The sequence below is a fragment of the Erpetoichthys calabaricus genome, chromosome 16 (genome assembly GCF_900747795.2).
Source record: "Erpetoichthys calabaricus chromosome 16, fErpCal1.3, whole genome shotgun sequence".
NCBI lineage: Eukaryota > Metazoa > Chordata > Cladistia > Polypteriformes > Polypteridae > Erpetoichthys > Erpetoichthys calabaricus.
This window is the reverse complement of record NC_041409.2, coordinates 100012299-100030356: the sequence shown is the minus strand read 5'-3', so window position 1 is coordinate 100030356 and position 18058 is coordinate 100012299. Positions and strand designations below refer to the sequence as shown.

At 41.6% G+C, this 18058-nt stretch overlaps 1 protein-coding gene across 2 annotated transcripts in view; it reads right to left on the bottom strand.

Annotated features, from left to right (window-relative positions):
• Window positions 1-18058, bottom strand: part of heatr5a (HEAT repeat containing 5a) — a 150260-nt gene that overhangs the window by 29638 nt on the left and 102564 nt on the right. For both annotated transcript variants that reach the window (XM_051919998.1, XM_028822013.2), the window contains 7 exons: window positions 9414-9558; window positions 7899-8078; window positions 7028-7267; window positions 5198-5379; window positions 1934-2002; window positions 398-577; window positions 87-312 (listed from right to left, as the gene is read on the bottom strand). In XM_051919998.1, coding sequence (XP_051775958.1) covers window positions 87-312; window positions 398-577; window positions 1934-2002; window positions 5198-5379; window positions 7028-7267; window positions 7899-8078; window positions 9414-9558 — 1222 coding nt within the window. The remainder of the gene's footprint in view (window positions 1-86; window positions 313-397; window positions 578-1933; window positions 2003-5197; window positions 5380-7027; window positions 7268-7898; window positions 8079-9413; window positions 9559-18058) is intronic.

The window sequence follows — 18058 nt, the reverse complement described above, 5'->3', positions numbered from 1 at the left end:
CAAAACACTTGCTTGTAAACCAAGTTATTCGCAAACCGAGGTTTTTCAAAACATATATATTTTGAAAAAGATAAAATCATACATACCCTCTGTGGGAAGCTGCAAGTTGTATTCGGATGGCAGTGTAAGCAGGGCATAATCCTGGAGGGCTGCCAGCCAGAGCTTACTAAGTGTTGCAATGTCTGCTTGCACCAGGCTAAACAGACCGTCAACAGACTGATTACTGTGTTCTTCAGATCCACTGGACACTTTCTGCTGTTGTTTCTTGGGGCTTTCCATCAACGTTTGGCTATTAACTGCCACTGCGTAGACCTGAAAATAAAAAAAGTTTAAATGTGAGCCCTAACAAAAATCATCTTGGATATAGAAGAGAAGGAAGAAGAGACAACTCCTGTACCTCAGACCAAGCCTTGAGCACCGCTAGAGCCTCCATGGTGAATGCACTCTCATTGTACAACTGATTCTGCACATCCTTGCCACTCTGCACATTAGCTAGTGAAGACACCAGGAGCTGATGTACTCTCCGCAAGTCGCTAAGATCACTTACAACTCCACTAGCAATCCAGGCACTGCAAACCTACAAGTCACAAGCAGTACACTTTAGTGCGGAGTTAAACCGCAGAACTGGCATTACTGCTGCAGCAAAAGTAAAAGAAAGGGAGCAGAAAACATGAGAAGACTCTTTATAGGCACTCATTTTTTCCTGCTTTCCATACATTAATTTAGTAATAATAATAATTATACATTTTATGCATACGCTACATTTATATATTCAAACATATGCTTAAAAAGTCAGCACAGGTCAGCCTTTACGATTCATGGGTTTATAATTCCCAGATCTGTCATTTATACTTAAATGGAAATTATTTTATGAGTTTGCAACCTACTCTGGAAAGCCACAGACAAGGCTTTAGTCCTGCTATGTAAATGGACTGCAAATCCTAGCAACCCCGGAAGTACTGAGCTATTTGGCAGCTTCAGCAGTTGCCACAAGGGCTGCTGGGTGAAAGATGAGGGTGCTTGTCTTAAAAGCGAGCCATAACAAGCTGGCAGAGTCGCAATCAGAGGAGTCTTTTTGTTTCAGTGCTTCACTGCACAATCAGATTACACTTTTTACTGGATTTATGTTCTTGTCCCGTGCCCGCTTGTGTGTGGATTTCATCAGGTTTAGAAAACATCTGGGAAGCTTGTATAAATCTTCACATAAATTGGCATCATCGTAGGACAAAACATAAGTTTCAGGAGGTGGTTCACAGGGGATTTAATTTCATAACTACACCACCATCATCATCATCATCACGCACATCTGTGAAACTGGACTGTGTCCTGAGGGTTTTGTTGGATTTCTTTTGTATCTGCAATATTAAGCATTTTTGTTGTTCACTTCCATAAATACACACGCAACTTCATTATAAGTTACACTTCACTAAATTATGCGCTTTGTCTGGGGGATGCCATGCATCTTTGTCTTGGCAGCCATGATTTGATTTCCCAGCAGATCACTCAATAATTCGTTTCTTACATCGTATTTAATGCAGTAAACCTAGAATTGATCATGGGCCCAAAATGTATTTGCAGATTTTTGCATCCTGTGCCCCTAAACCCAGCAAGGGACCACCAGGGATTACTGTGTTTGCAATACTAAAACACCAATTTGACCTCATGAGTTGCTGGTGCTGTTTATATATATATATATATATATATATATATATATATATATATAACTGTTTATAATCTTATAATCCATGATGTTGTTTGGTGCAGTTCCATTGAAAGAGGTGACAATCGGGTACACACGAGTTTTAGCCAGTTACAGTTCAGCGGATTTGAAATGCACATTTAGCTAAAGGTTACAGGATAAAAGACCGCTGACAAAGTGACCTGTGCCACCTACCAAAACAGCTGGAACGTACACACAATTATCTTATCTTACCTCACACGCTTTTGCTGTGACGTCAGGCGGAGTGTCGGGAGTAAACGCTGGACGTAAAGCCGCCCCGACCTGCAGAAATCAGGTATAAAAAAAAAAGAAATAACAAATCGTTTATTGGTGGCAGGGTCCACTGTTACAAATTAATCAGCAGGTGGGCAGTGAGGGCAATCATGTATTTTCTGCTAATTGTGAATCCAACTGCCAATCAGAATCACTTTTATTCACCAATACTTTTGATTTGGTAACTCTGGAGCTGCTTCTAACATAACACAACATCCCATACAAATCACATACAGGGGGTCCTCGGGTTACGACATCTTGACATATGATGTTTCGAGTTTACAACGCTCACTCCCATAAAAACTTACAAAAATGGAGATGTCAGTGTTTCGGTTTACGCCATCAGCGTCGTACTTACAGACTATGTGGGCGAACTAGTGTTGGCTGCGCGTAGCACAACTGTTCTGTTTGTTTGCTTTGTTTGGCGACTTTGTGGCCCTTATCATGGCTCCTAAACGAATGACAGTCTTCAGATGGTAGTGCTTCGAAGAAGAGGAAAGCCATCACGATGGAAGTGAGATTAGACATTGTAAAAAGATCAGAAGGAAGAAAGGTAAGGAATTTTTTTACACTCATTTTTTCTGTTACTACAGTATATTTATGTCCTTTTCTTTTTTCTGTAGCTTAGTTGTGTTTTTATGTTCTAGATTATGATTTTACAAATGTGTTAGGCTAGGGTGTGTTTCGACTTCAGGTTACATCACTGTTGTAGGAACGGAACTGTGTCGTAACCCATACATGACATCAGTTAAATGACATGCACAAAACTGCCAATATAAAGAAACATGAGCAAGAGAAAGCGTGTGTGTTGTGATGGGCTGCTGGCAGCTCATCCCAGCCGATACATCCAAGACGCTAGATGGCGTCTTACCTGCAGCATGGAGGTTCCCCGGATTCCCTCAGGGCACCATGGGAGATAGAGTTCGGCTTCACAGCCCTGCTGAGTGCCGTGGGTGCCATCGTGTGATGCTGCAGGGAGACATGGGGATTTTTATTTTCCCAGAAATACTCCCAAGTCACGGGGACGGAAGAACAGAAGTACTTCCGGGCTGAAGGAAAATGCAAGTCTTCATCTGACCCAGAAGTGCCAGAAGGACATGAGCACTTCCGGGTCAAGGACTATATAAAGGACAATGGGAGACCCAGCAAGGGAGCCAGAGTTGGGAGGGAGTGTGACGGAGCTGCTGGGAGAGGAGGATTGATTTATTGTTTATGTGTGTGTGTGTGTGTGTGTGTGTGTGTGTGTGTGTGTGTGTGTGTGTGTGTGTGTGTGTGTGTGTGTGTGTGTTCTTGTGATGCTTTGGAGCACAATACTGGGAAAAGAAATAATTAAAAGAATTCCTGGTGCTTTTACTTGGTGTCTTGGACGTTTGTCTGCGTGTTTTGAGGAGCGTCAGCGCCCTCTAGTGTCACAGTGTATAGAATGTATGAACATGAACACACACACACACACACACACACACTCTTGCGTGTTCATATGCTGCACAAACACATACCTTCATACAGTATACGAGCAAACAAGAAGAGGAGGAAGCCACATTACTGATTTGTAAGGGCTATGGCTCTGGGAAAGAAACTCTTTTAGTTCTAATTGTCAGGATACAACAAGTGCCATATGTATTAGTCAAACAAGGATGATTGGGGGGGTGATCAGTATTTTTAGCTTTGGATAAAATAGACTTTAAAAGTTTTGAGCAAAAATCCAACAGAAAGATGTGCTAATATGTTCACAAGAATTCTGTCTGGACACTTTGAAATCACGTCAGTTTTACTGTTTGGCACCTCCTGACTCACCAGTTTCAGGAATTCCCCACGTACGACATAGCAGTCGAATGGTCTTGATCTCCAGCTACGCAAGACATTAAGTTGTTTTGGGGGTCTCCCACAAATTTTGGCATTCTAGACTCAATTAAAAAAAATACTCACTTTTGGATCACATGCTTTGCAGGAAATGATAAATAATAAAAAGAAAATCACATCAGCAAACATGATCAGAAGGACTTGAAGTTATGTATGCCACATCCACCAATCCCAGGTGTCACCCCCTAATGGGATACAAGGGGTTAAACTTGACCCTTTTTACAAAAATTCCAAAAAACGGGGATCTGTAATATAAGCATGCGGAGTGTCATCTTGTGCAATTTCGAGGTTATTGATCATGAATATATTCTTATTTATATTTGACTTTTTTAAAGATCGTTTTAGCCCACTAAGAGCCACTCCAAGAAGGTTACAAATGAGATATTTCAAACTTAAGTATGTGGGGAATCATTTTAGACCATGGGTGGGCAATGCCGGTCCTGGAGGGCCACAGTGGCTGCAGGTTTTTGTTCCAACTCAGTTTCTTAATGAGAAGTCAATTATTGCTGATGAAGCACTTATTGCTCAAGTGACATTTTGAGGCTTCATTTTAGTGGTCTCACTTGCTAAGGTTCCCCACCCTTCATTGCTTATTTCAATCTTAAACAGTTGCATTCACTGCTTTAATGGCTCCTTATCAGCAATAAGATGTAAACGACTGTACTCTCTAAAAATGTTCAAACCACCAAACCTCAACAGTGGACTTTAGCACCTAAATCTGCAAGTGACTCACATTCTTTACTTGATAAAAACTGGCAAACAACCAGACACTTATATGGTGACTGGAAATTCATGTATTTATTTTAAAAAAGTAACAAATGTTTGAAAAAAATATACTGAATTAGTGGAAGGTGGAGGGCTGCACTATGGTAGCACTGCTCTCGTGCACTAAGGGGTTCAGTGTTTGTGTCCCGGGCCCTCCCTGTGTAGAGTTTCCATGTTCTCCCCGTGTCTCTGTAGGTTTCCTCCCACAGCCCAAAAATATGCAGGTTAGGTGAACTGGCAATTCAAAATTGGTCTTAGTGTGTGGTGGGTGTTTGCCCTGTGATGGACTGGCACCCTGCCCAGGGATTGTTCCTGCCCTGAACTCTATGCTAGCATGGACACACTCCAGCCCCTCCATGACCCTGGTCTGGATTAGGTGGGTTAGAAAATGGCACGACATTAGTTGAAGTTAAGGGAACTTACAGCAAGTCTGGGGTTTAAAGCCTGATGACTGAGGTCTTTGGTGGCAAAACTGAGAAGCAATTCAGAAAACAGCACGTGACGGCGTACTCTGCGAGTGATTTAGGGGATTATGAGACAATGGACAAGTACTTCATGCAAGAAATAAAACATCCTTACATTGGCCTGAAACTGTTCTAGAATGACATGTCCTGGAAATTCTGGCTCGGGCACAGCTGCAAATTTTCTGATAATAACCAGGAGAGTTTGAAGACCCGAGAGACGAAGTTGGTCACTATGGTCTGTTGCAGCCATGAAAGCCATGCGGATTAAATCTGCCAAGTGTAGCACAAGGAAATCACCTAAGAGAAGAAAAATATTAATGGTTAAGAAATATAGAAAAAAATATCAATAACACTTTCTTTTTTTTGTCACATTTCATAGCTGCAATATTTTTCAACTTAACACCACACATACCGCTTAGAATTAAGGCCAAAAAGTTCTATCTTGGTCTCATCAGACCAGAGAATCTTATTTCTCACCATCTCAGAGTCCTTCAGGTGTCTTTTAGCAAACTCCATGCGGGAGTTGGCCTTAATTCTAAGTGGTATGTGTGGAGACAACCAGGCACTGCGCATCACTTGTTCAATACAGTCCCCACAGTGAAGTATGGCGGTGGCAGCATCATGCTGTGGGGGTGTTTTTCAGCTGCAGGGACAGGACGACTGGTTGCAATCGAGGGGAAGATGAATGCGGCCAAGTACAGGGATATCCTGGACAAAAACCTTCTCCAGAGTTCTAAGGACCTCAGACTGGGCCGAAGGTTTACCTTCCAACAAGACAATGACCCTAAGCACACAGCTAAAATAACGAATGAGTGGCTTCACAACAACTCTGTGACTGTTCTTGAATGGCCCAGCCAGAGCCCTGACTTAAACCCAATTGAGCATCTCTGGAGAGACCTAAAAATGGCTGTCCACCAACGTTTACCATCCAACCTGACAGAACTGGAGAGGATCTGCGAGGAGGAATGGCAGAGGATCCCCAAATCCAGGTGTGAAAAACTTGTTGCATCTTTCCCAAGAAGACTCATGGCTGTATTAGCTCAAAAGGGTGCTTCTACTAAATACTGAGCAAAGGGTCTGAATACTTAGGACCATGTGATATTTCAGTTTTTCTTTTTTAATAAATCTGCAACAATTTCAAAAATTCTTTTTTTTGTCTGTCAGTATGGGGTGCTGTGTGTACATTAATGAGGGGAAAAATTAATTTAAATGATTTTAGCAAATGGCTGCAATATGACAAAGAGTGAAAAATTGAAGGGGGTCTGAATACTTTCCGTACCCACTGTATATAAATCGGGTTGAAATCTAAGTATTCTATGTATAACTCAGCATTAACGCTTGCAGAGCGCCATCTACTGGAATGTATCTTGTAATGCATGTAATAAAATGCATTGCATTTGTCATTCCAACAGATGGCACACCACTGCACTTGTAATAAAATGTATTAAATGACAAATGCAATGCATATGTCTATGCTATATGCCATTTGGAATGGGATTCATAAAAGCAGTGTTAATGTTTGTGATGTGCCATCTGTTGGAATGACAGAGACACAGCAACCAGACACGTATACTTTTATTAAGGCAGATAGATACATTTTCCATTTCTGCCAATCAATCTATCCTCATAATGACTAAGTGACAACTTGCTTTCAGAAAGGTTTGCACATTTATTAAAAATCAAAAACTGAACCCTCTCATTGCTAGAAGTATTCAGAGCCTTTGCTGTGGCCCTCCATCTTGTGTTCAGGTGCCTCCTGATTGCTTCAATTCTCCTCGAGAGCTTGACAGGAGTCCACCTGTGGCAATCTGAATCCCTATTTCAATTCAATGATTCTGCACACAAGAATAGTGTACATTCCAGTACTCTTTCAGATACCACTACACACTCCCACACAATTATTCTGCAACAATTTTATTTTAAAAGGAAAAATGAGTTAACTCACTAGAGGGGTCATGGAGTCTCTTTTCTTGAGCAAGAGCCATGCTGACATGAGCCTCGTCTTCTTTCTCACACTGGCTGATGATGCAGCAGACACACTGGGCTGCAAAGACACGGGTAGACCAGCAGGGGTTGGTAAACGGGCAGGATGTCGCAGGCTTAGAGGTAAAAACTGACGCATCATCCACACGATCTCCATCTTCTTCCTCCTGTGTTGTTTCTATAGGAGCAGCAGCTGCAAAATCTAAACACCAAAAAAAGCAAAAATGTTAATACCTACTTCTTTGATTATAAGCATATTTATATTAAAATGCAATTTCAATGCAGAATCATAATTTGATACTTGTGAAAGGTCATTGACATAAATCAGCACCTGAAAACTTCCATTTCAGAAGGCAATGCCTGAAGTATTCTTTTTACCACCTGCCCACTTTAAGATTCTTTATTTGCCTTTTGTACAAATACACAATCTTAATCAGTCTGTCCAGTCAGTACAGGTCACCCAGGTTTCAGGAAAACCTGCCTGAATTAACCCTGGAGACATCACTTCTGGTTCCAGCGCCCAGAAGAGTGTCACTTCCACTTCCCCTGTGATCACTTCTTGTCTTGACATTTAAAACAGCCATCTTCTTCAACCATCCCCAGTTCTTGCTTGGACTCCATCAGAGACACTTCAGTCTCAATTTCAAAACCCACTGCAGCCAGGGATAATATACAAGTGGCTGTCCCAAACCTTTTTAAGTGTGTCGAGTGGTCTGATCATTTCACAACTGTCAGACAATGATTATATTGTATCATTTTCAAACCCAGATTTATCACTGCAGAATTCAATTTATGTAAAATTAAATGACAAGTCTAAAAATGAACACACAAACCTGCAGAAGCAGACAGTACGTCTTTGCAAAGTTTTATCCAGTGAGAGAGATTGTTCACAGCCATGGACGTTAGCATGTGATTTAGCGTTTCCTTGATGTCTTGGCAAAGCTGCTGATCGGACTCTCTGTCAAGCAGGCTGAATAAGGCCCCTTCGAGACCACTCTCCTTGATAGCTGCATCTGGAATAAGGAAAGTGTAAAGTAGGTTAATATAATTAGCAACATACTCAGCAATCTATCCTCATTTAACAAGATTTTTCCACTTAGGAAGACAAAGAGGCTACAGTATATGACTTTTAAAGGCACTCTGGAGTTTTACTGTATCTGTCAATTCGTTAGCCTAGATGACCTCGAGGAAGGCTGAAAAGATACATGTCAAGATGTCTCTGCTATCTAAAATGGTGTCAAAACATACAGCAGATTCAGAAATGCTGCGATCACATGCTCTCAGACAGAAGGTAAATCCGAGCTGTTGAGTCGGAAATACTCAGAAACTTGGAATTACAATTGGGACAAAAACAAAACTACCTGGATTATCCAAGTTGTGGTGTAAACTTGACCTTTCAACTTGGTCAATTGTTTAAAACAGAAAATATAACCTGGTCACCTTGAAATGCCATTATTTGGTCAAACGGCACTTGGTCCAAAGTGTACCATGTGTAAAATGTTTATTTTGTTCTTTACTTACCTATTTATTTATTTATTTGGCGTCCTTCAACATCTGCAATAAGATGCTGCAGATGTTCTATCAGACGGTTGCGGCGAGTGCCCTCTTCTACACGGTGGTGTGCTGGGGAGGCAGCATAAAGAAGAAAGACGCCTCACGCCTGGACAAACTGGTGAGGAGGGCAGGCTCTATTGTAGGCATGGAGCTGGACAGTTTGACATCTGTGGCAGAGCGACGGGCGCTGAGCAGACTCCTGTCAATCATGGAGAATCCACTGAACAGGATCATCTCCAGAAAGAGGAGCAGCTTCAGCGACAGACTGCTGTCACCGTCCTGCTCCACTGACACACTGAGGAGATCGTTCCTCCACCACACTAAGCGACTCTTCAATTCCACCCGGGGTGGTAAACGTTAACATTATACAAAGTTACTGTCTGTCTGTATACCTGCCTTGCACTCTCCACCTTGCACTGTGTTTTTATCACTCTTTAATTAATATTGTTTCTTTATCAGTATGCTGCTGCTGGAGTATGTGAATTTCCCCTTGGGGATTGATAAAGTATTTATCTATCTATCACTGGCTAACTAGAAAGATTATAATATGCAAGCTTTTAAGACAACCCGGGCCCCTTCTTCAGGCACAATTTCATTATATGACACATTATACAGCACTTTGAGCTGCAGCCACTGTATGAAAATGTGCTACAGAAACGAATATTGCAGTGGTTGTTGTTAACTTGCTACTCTTTAAAGACTTAAGCATACCTTAATGGTTTTCTTCCAGGAGGGTGCAAGTTTTTTTTTTTCCCCCCAACCTGCCTCATAAACCAGTTCAAGAACAACCTTACCTAGAGTTGCCATATCTCGGCTAGGAAGATCTTTGAAAAGGGCAACCGCATGTTCAGAAACCTCCTTGGCCTCCCTTTGTGTCAGCTGGCGCAAACAGGCCATTACTGCCCTCCGCAGAGACAAGTAGGAACTGCACAGATTCACCTGTCAACACATTCAAGACTGACACATTAACAACAGCAATACAATAAAGTCAGAACGTCATTTATCAAATCTGTTACGGGCTCTCTAATCCAGTAAGGGCATAGCATGCAAATGTCAAAACAATTTCAGAACTTACCAGCTCAAAATCAAGACAGATGATCTACCTAACCTGACATACGTAAGACAGAAAGGAATAAAAGTGCACACACAATCAACTCAGCAAAAGCCAAAATTAAATAAAATGTGCAGCAATTAAACAACAGAACAAATTAGTTAACAACAAGCAGAAGTTCAGAATATTTATTTGTTTAATTGGCTAGTTTGTCATATTTAAGTTTTATGCTCCAAAACCTTCTTTTTTAAATTAGAAAATGTGTCTTGCTTTAGTCCACACAAAACAGCCAAGCATTAGGATTGTTAAAGCACACTGGTGTCAGCCCGCCCCATCAGCATATATAACTTGCCCTCGTGTGGAGTCTCACGGCCCCTCGTGATAAGGACGTGGTGACCCAAAAATGAGAACACGTGGAAGGCTCAAATAAAGTCAGCAGTTAGCAATAAAGTTTTACTTGGCTGCCATTACTAAGCAGTTTACTGACTCTGACTCTCTATTACTACACTGAAGAACCTCAAATGATGCAAATTCAACTTTACTCAAATTATAAGAAAAATAAAATGGAAGGAAAAAAGAAACTTGGCACTGCACAGGCTGACGTGTTTTTTTTTTTTTTTCCCTAATGTTGTGCAAGTGGCACCTCTTGTTCTTGTTCCGATCGGTTTCTGTCACCACATCATGACAATCTAATGTACTCTTGTGCTTTCAGGTGGCAGTGCAAAAAATAAGGAAATGCCATCTGGGAGACCCTTTCACCCTCTCAGCCACACCAGTGTGAGGAGAATCCCCAGCACTATTGTTACAAATCACTAAGAGTGGTGCACAGTGGTGTGACATCGTATTCCCTGCTGCACTCACTAACACTTGTCACGTCACATGAAGGAGTGGGACAGGAACTGCTGTGCGTTCACTCAGCCTCATTCACAACAGGAGGAGAGGAAAAGGGAGACTTACTCCTCTGCCTTCTCTTGCAACCTGGCGAACATGGCAGCAATGTGCCAGCTGTAACCTCCTTACCACTCTCTTGCTCTCTTTCACACCATGGTGGAACAAACAACAAGGCACAGCACTCTAATGTTCTCACCTGTCTTATCCCAAGGGGTACATACTGCTCAAATCTCATTATAGCGAATATTGAAATAGCGTAATTTTCAGCATAATGAGTACTTTTTGTTGGCCCGGTCACATGTTCATACAACATTATGTTTAATGAATTTCGTTTTAACGAAACTCACAATTTCAATATAACAAATGTTTTTTTGACCCAAAATGGCAACTGAAGATAATAATGCAATGCAAAAAAATACTTAATGCTATGCATGTACTTTGGCAGAGTCTCGGAAAATCAGCAACAGGTAGTCTGTCTCTTGTTAGACCAAAAGAAATCGACAGTCTGTTGCGAAGTTGGGCAGTCTCTGCGAGAGTGTAGTCACGACATCACAGTAACAGGCAAATTCGGAGTCGGTGCTCCGCTGAGAGTCTGCGTGGGTAGTTGTGTCGTGCGCGGATACCATACTGTTTTGAGTTTCATAGCGCTTCTTAAAGTTTTCTTTGCAATGAACAAAAAAAAGTCGAGAAACAGCATCAGTTTACCCTGGAAAAAAAAAAAGTTACATCTAACGTCTTATTTTCAAATAAAATAATGGAGTGGGCCCACTCACAATTCTGCCCAAGAACACTGCCACAAATGGAGAATGGAATCAAAATGTCCTCCACGAGCAACTTTTCCCAACTACCCAGGTGCAATGTGGTGATGATCTGTGTATTTTCCGGCATGATTGAGCAGCATGTCACATGGTAGACGTGATAACGTGGAAAGTCTGGAAACTCCCAAAGTCTTAATCCCATTGAGAACCTGTGGTCAATTCTCAAAAAGCGGGTGGACAAGCAGAAGCCCACAAATTGTGATCAACTCCAAGCACTAAAAAGGCAAGAATGGATCAGCATAAGTCAGGATTTGGCCAAGAAGCTGATGTCCAGCACGCCGGAGAGAATTGCAGAATATTACAACAATCTGGACGAGAACAGGCCATTCAGCCCAACAAAGCTCGCCAGTCCTGTCCACTTATTTCTTCCAAAAAAACATGAAGTCGAGTTTTGAAAGTCCCTAAAGTCTTACTGTCCACCACACTACTTGGTCACTTATTCTAAGTGTCTGTCATATTTTGGGTAAAGAAAAACTTCCTAATGTTCGTGCAAAATTTCCCCTTCACAGGTTTCCAACTGTGACCCCGTGTTCTTGATGAACTCATTTTAAAGTCACCGTCTCGACCCACTGGACTATTTCCCTTCATAATGTTAAACACTTCAGTCAGGTCTCCACTTCATCTCTGTAAAGGCTCAGCTCTTTTAATCTTCCTTCATAACTCACCCCCTGTAGCCCTGAATCAGCCCAGTCGATCTTCTCTGGACCTTCTCTAGTGCAGCTGTGTCCTTTTTGTGGCCACCCAGGACTCCAGATGAGGCCTCACCAGTGTGTTGTAAAGCTTGAGCAGAACCTCCTGTGACTTGTACCCCACACATCAAGGCGCTATATAACCTGACATTCTGTTAGCCTTCTTAATGGCTTCTGAACACTGACGGGAAGTCGATAGCTTAGTGTCCACTACGACTCCAAAATCCTTCTCATGAGGTGGACTCTCGATTTTCATTGTGTATTCAGACCTCACATTTTTACTTTCTATGTGTCATTTTTACATTTACTGACATTAAATGTCATCTGCCACAAATCTGCCCAAGCCTGTCTGCTATCCAAGTCCTTCTGTGATGATATAACGGGTTCCAAATTATCTGCCAATCGACCGAACTTGGCATCATCTGCAAACTTAACCAGCTTGTTCCTTATATTCCTATCTAAATCATTTATAGATATTAAAAACAGCAGCGGCCCCTGCACTGTCCCCTACTGGTCACCACTCTTAACATCAGCCAATTCAGATGAGGTTCCTCACACCATCACCCTCTGCTTTCTGTGTCTGAGCCAATTCTGCACCCATCTACACCTCACACCCTGAACTGCCACTTTTCAACTGATGCCCAATCTCTCATGTGGTGCCTCATAAAATGCTTTCTGAAAGTCCAGATCAATATCATCATCTGCTCCACTCTGCTCTTATCCTTTTGTTGTTTCCTCATAGAATTCCAGCATGTTAGTAAAACATGACCTCCCTCTTCTGATGCCACAGTAAAACTCCTGTTCTTGGCAAGTGTTGCTCAATCTTATCCTTAATAATTCCTTCCATTACTATTCCTGTGATGCAAATTATGAAGATGTTATGAAGGGTCAACACTGTAAATATTGACACTTTACGTAAATTTGATGTATTTGCCAATAAAAGCCTTTGAAATTTAAGGAATGTTTAGAATTGTTCTTCAGTATCCCATAGAAACATGTAAAAAAAAAATAATAATCTGAGAATGCTGAAGCAGCAAAGATCACAAAAGCACAACATTTGTGTCACTGCTAAAACATTTGGCCACTACTGTATAACTGCTTTGTCTTCCTCATCACTTGAGTCTCTTAATGTCAAGTGGTAAACTGGTAAAACAATGGTCTGTTGTAAAGTCAACTGCCGTCTGCCTCGTCGCTAGCTTCCTAAACAGAGCCGGAGTTGTCAGCTCAGTCAGATTACAGTATGTGGGCAAGTTGTATTTAAAACTACTGATGCAAGTTTGCATGAGAAGCAAATGACGAAGGTACACGCTGCATATATTAACGGGTTTAGGTTAAGCTATGCTTGTAGTCGTTTTAGGAGAAATGGAATGGACTGTCTAAGGACATTTCGTTATATGCGAATTCGCATTGTACACAATCCTTAGGAACGTAACATTAACCTAAGACAAGAGTCTACTGTATATACAGGTCTCTTGGGAGAATGTTCTGCTCTTTTCAGGCTTGGGGGACACAACCTTTAAAGTTGAGGCAACTGACTTGTGGGTATGTTTCCCAAGTGAGGGCAGTTAGGAGCAGGAGACTGAGAAAGAAAATGGAACTATGGACTGGAACGGAAACTGAAGAAATCTTGTTAAAGAACAGCTGATCTTTACAGCCCATGTCACATTACACAACTTCCAGTTGTTGCGTATGTCAGACCTGCCAGCTGCTACTGGATCCGTACCAATTTAAATGTCTGATAATTGATGGGCATGTCAAATTATGTGACATGCTCACCTATTTTTGTGACAACGGCCCGAAAATTTAGCTCCTCCACCCTTCAATTATTGTAGTCTATAAAACATCAGAGAGTTGAGCTTCTCTTCTGTTTATGAGGTCCATAACACCCACAACTCCATATTCCTAGTCGCTTAATTTAACATATTACATTTCTGGACGAGCAATCATCGGTGGTCATCTTTCGTGCACATGGAGCTTGCTCCTAACAACTAAAGACAAAGTCAAATCTGTCAACTTTGTCGGGATGAGATGCAGACTCGTTGGAATGAGTCGCATGGTCTTCCACATTACACAATCACAGATACTCCTGATCTGAGCACGATGTGTGTGTATAAAGCACACCTGTCCACAGAATCAATTTCTTCCATTCCAACCTCTCCGCCATCATGGGCAACACCAAAGAGCTGTCAAAGGATGTCAGGGACAAGGCTGGAATGGGCTACAAGACCACCAGCAAGAAGCTTGGTGAGAAGGTGACAACTGTTAGTGCGATTATCTGCAAATGGAAGAAATAGAAAATGACCATCAATCACTGTCGGTCTGGAGCTCCATGCAAGATCTTGCCTCATGGGGTGAGGATGATCATGAGAAAGGTAAGCGATCAGCCCAGAACTACACGGGAGCAGCTTGTTAATGATCTGAAGGCAGTTGGGACCACCACAGTCACCAACACCACCCCTGGTAACACACTACACTGTAATGGATTGAAATCCTGCAGCGCCCACAAGGTCCTGAAGCTCAGAAAGGCACAGGTACAGGCCCATCTTAAGTTTGCCAGTGAACATCTAAATGATTCAGAGAAGGATTGGGAGAAAGTGCTGTGGGGTCAGATAAAGCCAAAATTGAGCTCTTTGACATCAAGTTGACCTGCCATGTTTGGAGGAAGAGAAATGCTGAGCAGGACCCAAAGAACACCATTTCCACAGTCTAGCCTGGAGGTGGAGATATTATGCTTTGGGGCTGTTTTTCTGTTGAACCCACAAGGTAAGATCTTGCATGAAGCTCCAGACCGATGTTGATTGATGGTCATTTTCTATTTCTTCCATTTCCGAATAATCACACCGACAGTTGTCACCTTCTCACCAAGCTTCTTGCTGGTGGTCCTGTCCCTGAATGTCATTTGACAGCTTTTTTAGTGTTGCCCTTGATGCCGGAGAGGTTGGAATGGAAGAAATGGATTCTGTGGAGAGGGGTGTGCTTTATACACAAAACAAGTTGAGATCAGGAGTATCGATCGATTGATTGATCGATTGATTGATTGTAATCCACAGATTCTGGCTGGGTTGTAGAGGAGCACATCCTTATTTCACTCAATGCCATGCAAATCAATGTATAACTTTTATTTCATGTGTTTTTTCTGGATTCTTGCTTGATATTCTGTATCTCCATTAAAATTAAACTACCATCAAAATTAGACTGTTCACTTCTTTCTAAGTGAGCAAACTTAAAAATTCAGCGGGGGATCAAATTCTTATTCCCACCACCCCCCCACCTTTCAAACCTTTCTGTCCACTGCAAAATTAAGAAAAAGAGCTGATCAGCATCTACATCTTTTTTATTGATTTGACTTGAATATGCAACTCTTGGCTGGAAAAGGTTAACAGAAAGCTAAGAGAGACATGGCGTCGTAACTCAAAAAACTGGAAGAGCTTCGATTCAGTCAGAATTATTATGGTATAAAAGTGATAACATAAAGGAATGACAGGAAAACAATATGAAAAAAAAAGTATCGCTAAATTGAATGTTTAAATTAAAAAGCAAATGTGTGTCTGATTACTTTTTACATTTGGCAGAGCACAGTTGCAGTGTATACTGCTTCTCAAAGTGAGGTACAGAGGCCTTTTAAGTATAATATCCTTCATACTGTAGACAGATATTCAGATTTTTCATTCAGACTTTTTTTGCAGCCTCTGGCAGAACAGCTTAGACGTAGTGCATTTTAAATGGGGTAATAAAAGGCCCCCAATTTCTTGCTCACATATAACTTCTGTCCACCAATTGCTTTCTCATATTTTCACTCTTGCTCCATTTTTTTGCAGTTTGTCTATATTCGTTGTGACGCCATCAACTCCCCAATCAATGTTTGAGTGGCTAATTATTTTGTTAAACATTTGATTTGAGGAGCTGAACTTGAATTCTAATCCAACAATTGCCCGGCGTTTGCATCTTTTCTTAGCATCTCTTTGGTTTTTCTTTCAGGTATTGAGGATTTCCCATCACACCCAAAAAGCTGCCATCCCTGACAGGGCTGCCCTTCCGGACGACAAATCCCATGTAACCCAGTGGCATCTTGAATACTGTGTGCAGTTTGGGTCTCTATAAAAACATAACAGCACTAGAAAAGGTCCAGAGAAGAGCAACAAGGCTGATTCAGGGCTACAGGGGGTGAGTTATGAGTGAAGATTAAAAGAGCTGAGCCTTTACAGGAGATGAAGAGGAGACCTGACTGAAGTGTTCAAAATGATGAAGGGAATTAGTGCAGTGGATTGAGACGGTGAGTTTAAAATGAGTTCATCAAGAACACAGGGACACGGTTGGACACTTGTGAAGGGTGAACGTCACACAAACATTAGGAAGTTTTTCTTTACACAAAGAACGATAGACACTTGGAATAAGCGACCAAGTAGTGTGGTAGACAGACTTTAGGGACTTTCAAAACTCAACTTGATGTTTTTGTGGAAGAAATAAGTGGACAGGACTGGCAAGTTTTGTTGGGCCGAATGGCCTGTTCTTGTGTTCTAATGTTTCTAACGTGTCCATACCAGAGGAGCACTGCCATCTGCTACACTGGGGCAGGAACTGCTCTTGACAGGCAGTCTCCTGAAGACCATCCATTAATCTTTCACTCTGACAGAGATAATAATTAAGAAGCACCCCAGGCAGGTTACACCTCCATCTACAGTGGCTGTCCATTACGCCCCCCCCCCCCCCCCCAAACTGGCTGGGCCAAATGTCACTCCTTATTTCAGTCGGGGTGTCAGTCCATCCATTAGGGCAGGGGTGGGCAAAGTCATTCCTGGAGGGCCGCAGTGGCTGCAGGTTTTTGTTCCAACCCACTTGCTTAATAAGAAGCACTTATTGCTCAAGTAACATCTTCTGCTTCATTTTAGTTATCTCCCTCATTAAGATTTTGAACCCTTATTGCTTATTTAAGTCTTAAACAGCTGCATTCTTGGTTTTTAATTGGTCCTTATTAGCAATAAGATGCAAATGACACAAGAAACCAGCAGTTATCCATTTTGCTTGTTACCTTTTACACCTGTGTGTATTTATTGTGCACTATTTGGTTTAATTAAATACTTCGAAGGAAAGAGAAGAGAAAAAAGTGAAGGACTGAGAATTACCCATCCGTTTTATGCTTCAAAGTATTTGGATGATATCCTTAGAATGGAAAACAAAATCTAGGATATGAGAATGACCTGACATAGCAGAGTTAAAGCACTAATAAGCCATGAAATGTAATTATTGACAAGGATTGTTTTCTAATTAAGCAACTGGGTTGGAACAAAAACCTGCGACCACTGCGGCCCTCCAGGAATGACTTTGCCCAGCCCTGCATTAGGGCACTTAGTAAGGACAATGACGTTGTGTGACATACTGTGCCAATGACTGACATCCTGGACTGTGAAAATGTAACTGATAAGGAGTTATACTTCTTATCACGTTACACTTAGTGAACACCAACATGTTGTTAATTTACTCATAGATAATTCTTGTTACAGTACATGTGTATTTGTACCTTTTTGTCTGCTGCTGTAACCCTGCAGTTTCCTTTCAGGATTAAAACAGATAGCAACTTCATATCTTACAGAGTTCAGAAATGAGCGCCCAGAAGTCAGCCAGTCAATGACAGAGGCGGTAATCACATGGAGCATTAAGTAGCCTCCTTACTAGATGCAGTGTTCAGATAGTGAGGTAAAGAAGACATAACCCAGTATTACCTGAAACAAGTTAATATTCGAACGGCAGCAGGGATTTGTATTTCAGTGAAAAGCTTACCATAAACATGCTCAAAATATAAGGCAAGACATTCCAAGGACTTTAGTCGAGATTAGAAACTAGGCCCTTAAAATTAACGAGACTAAAGCAAAAGATAACCCAAATGAAAGAAAAAAAGCCATACCTTCACATCCATGGCAGTGCAATATCCAGATGAATTTCTTTTAATAGCAAAAAAACAAAAACAAAAAAAACAAACAAGCACACACACA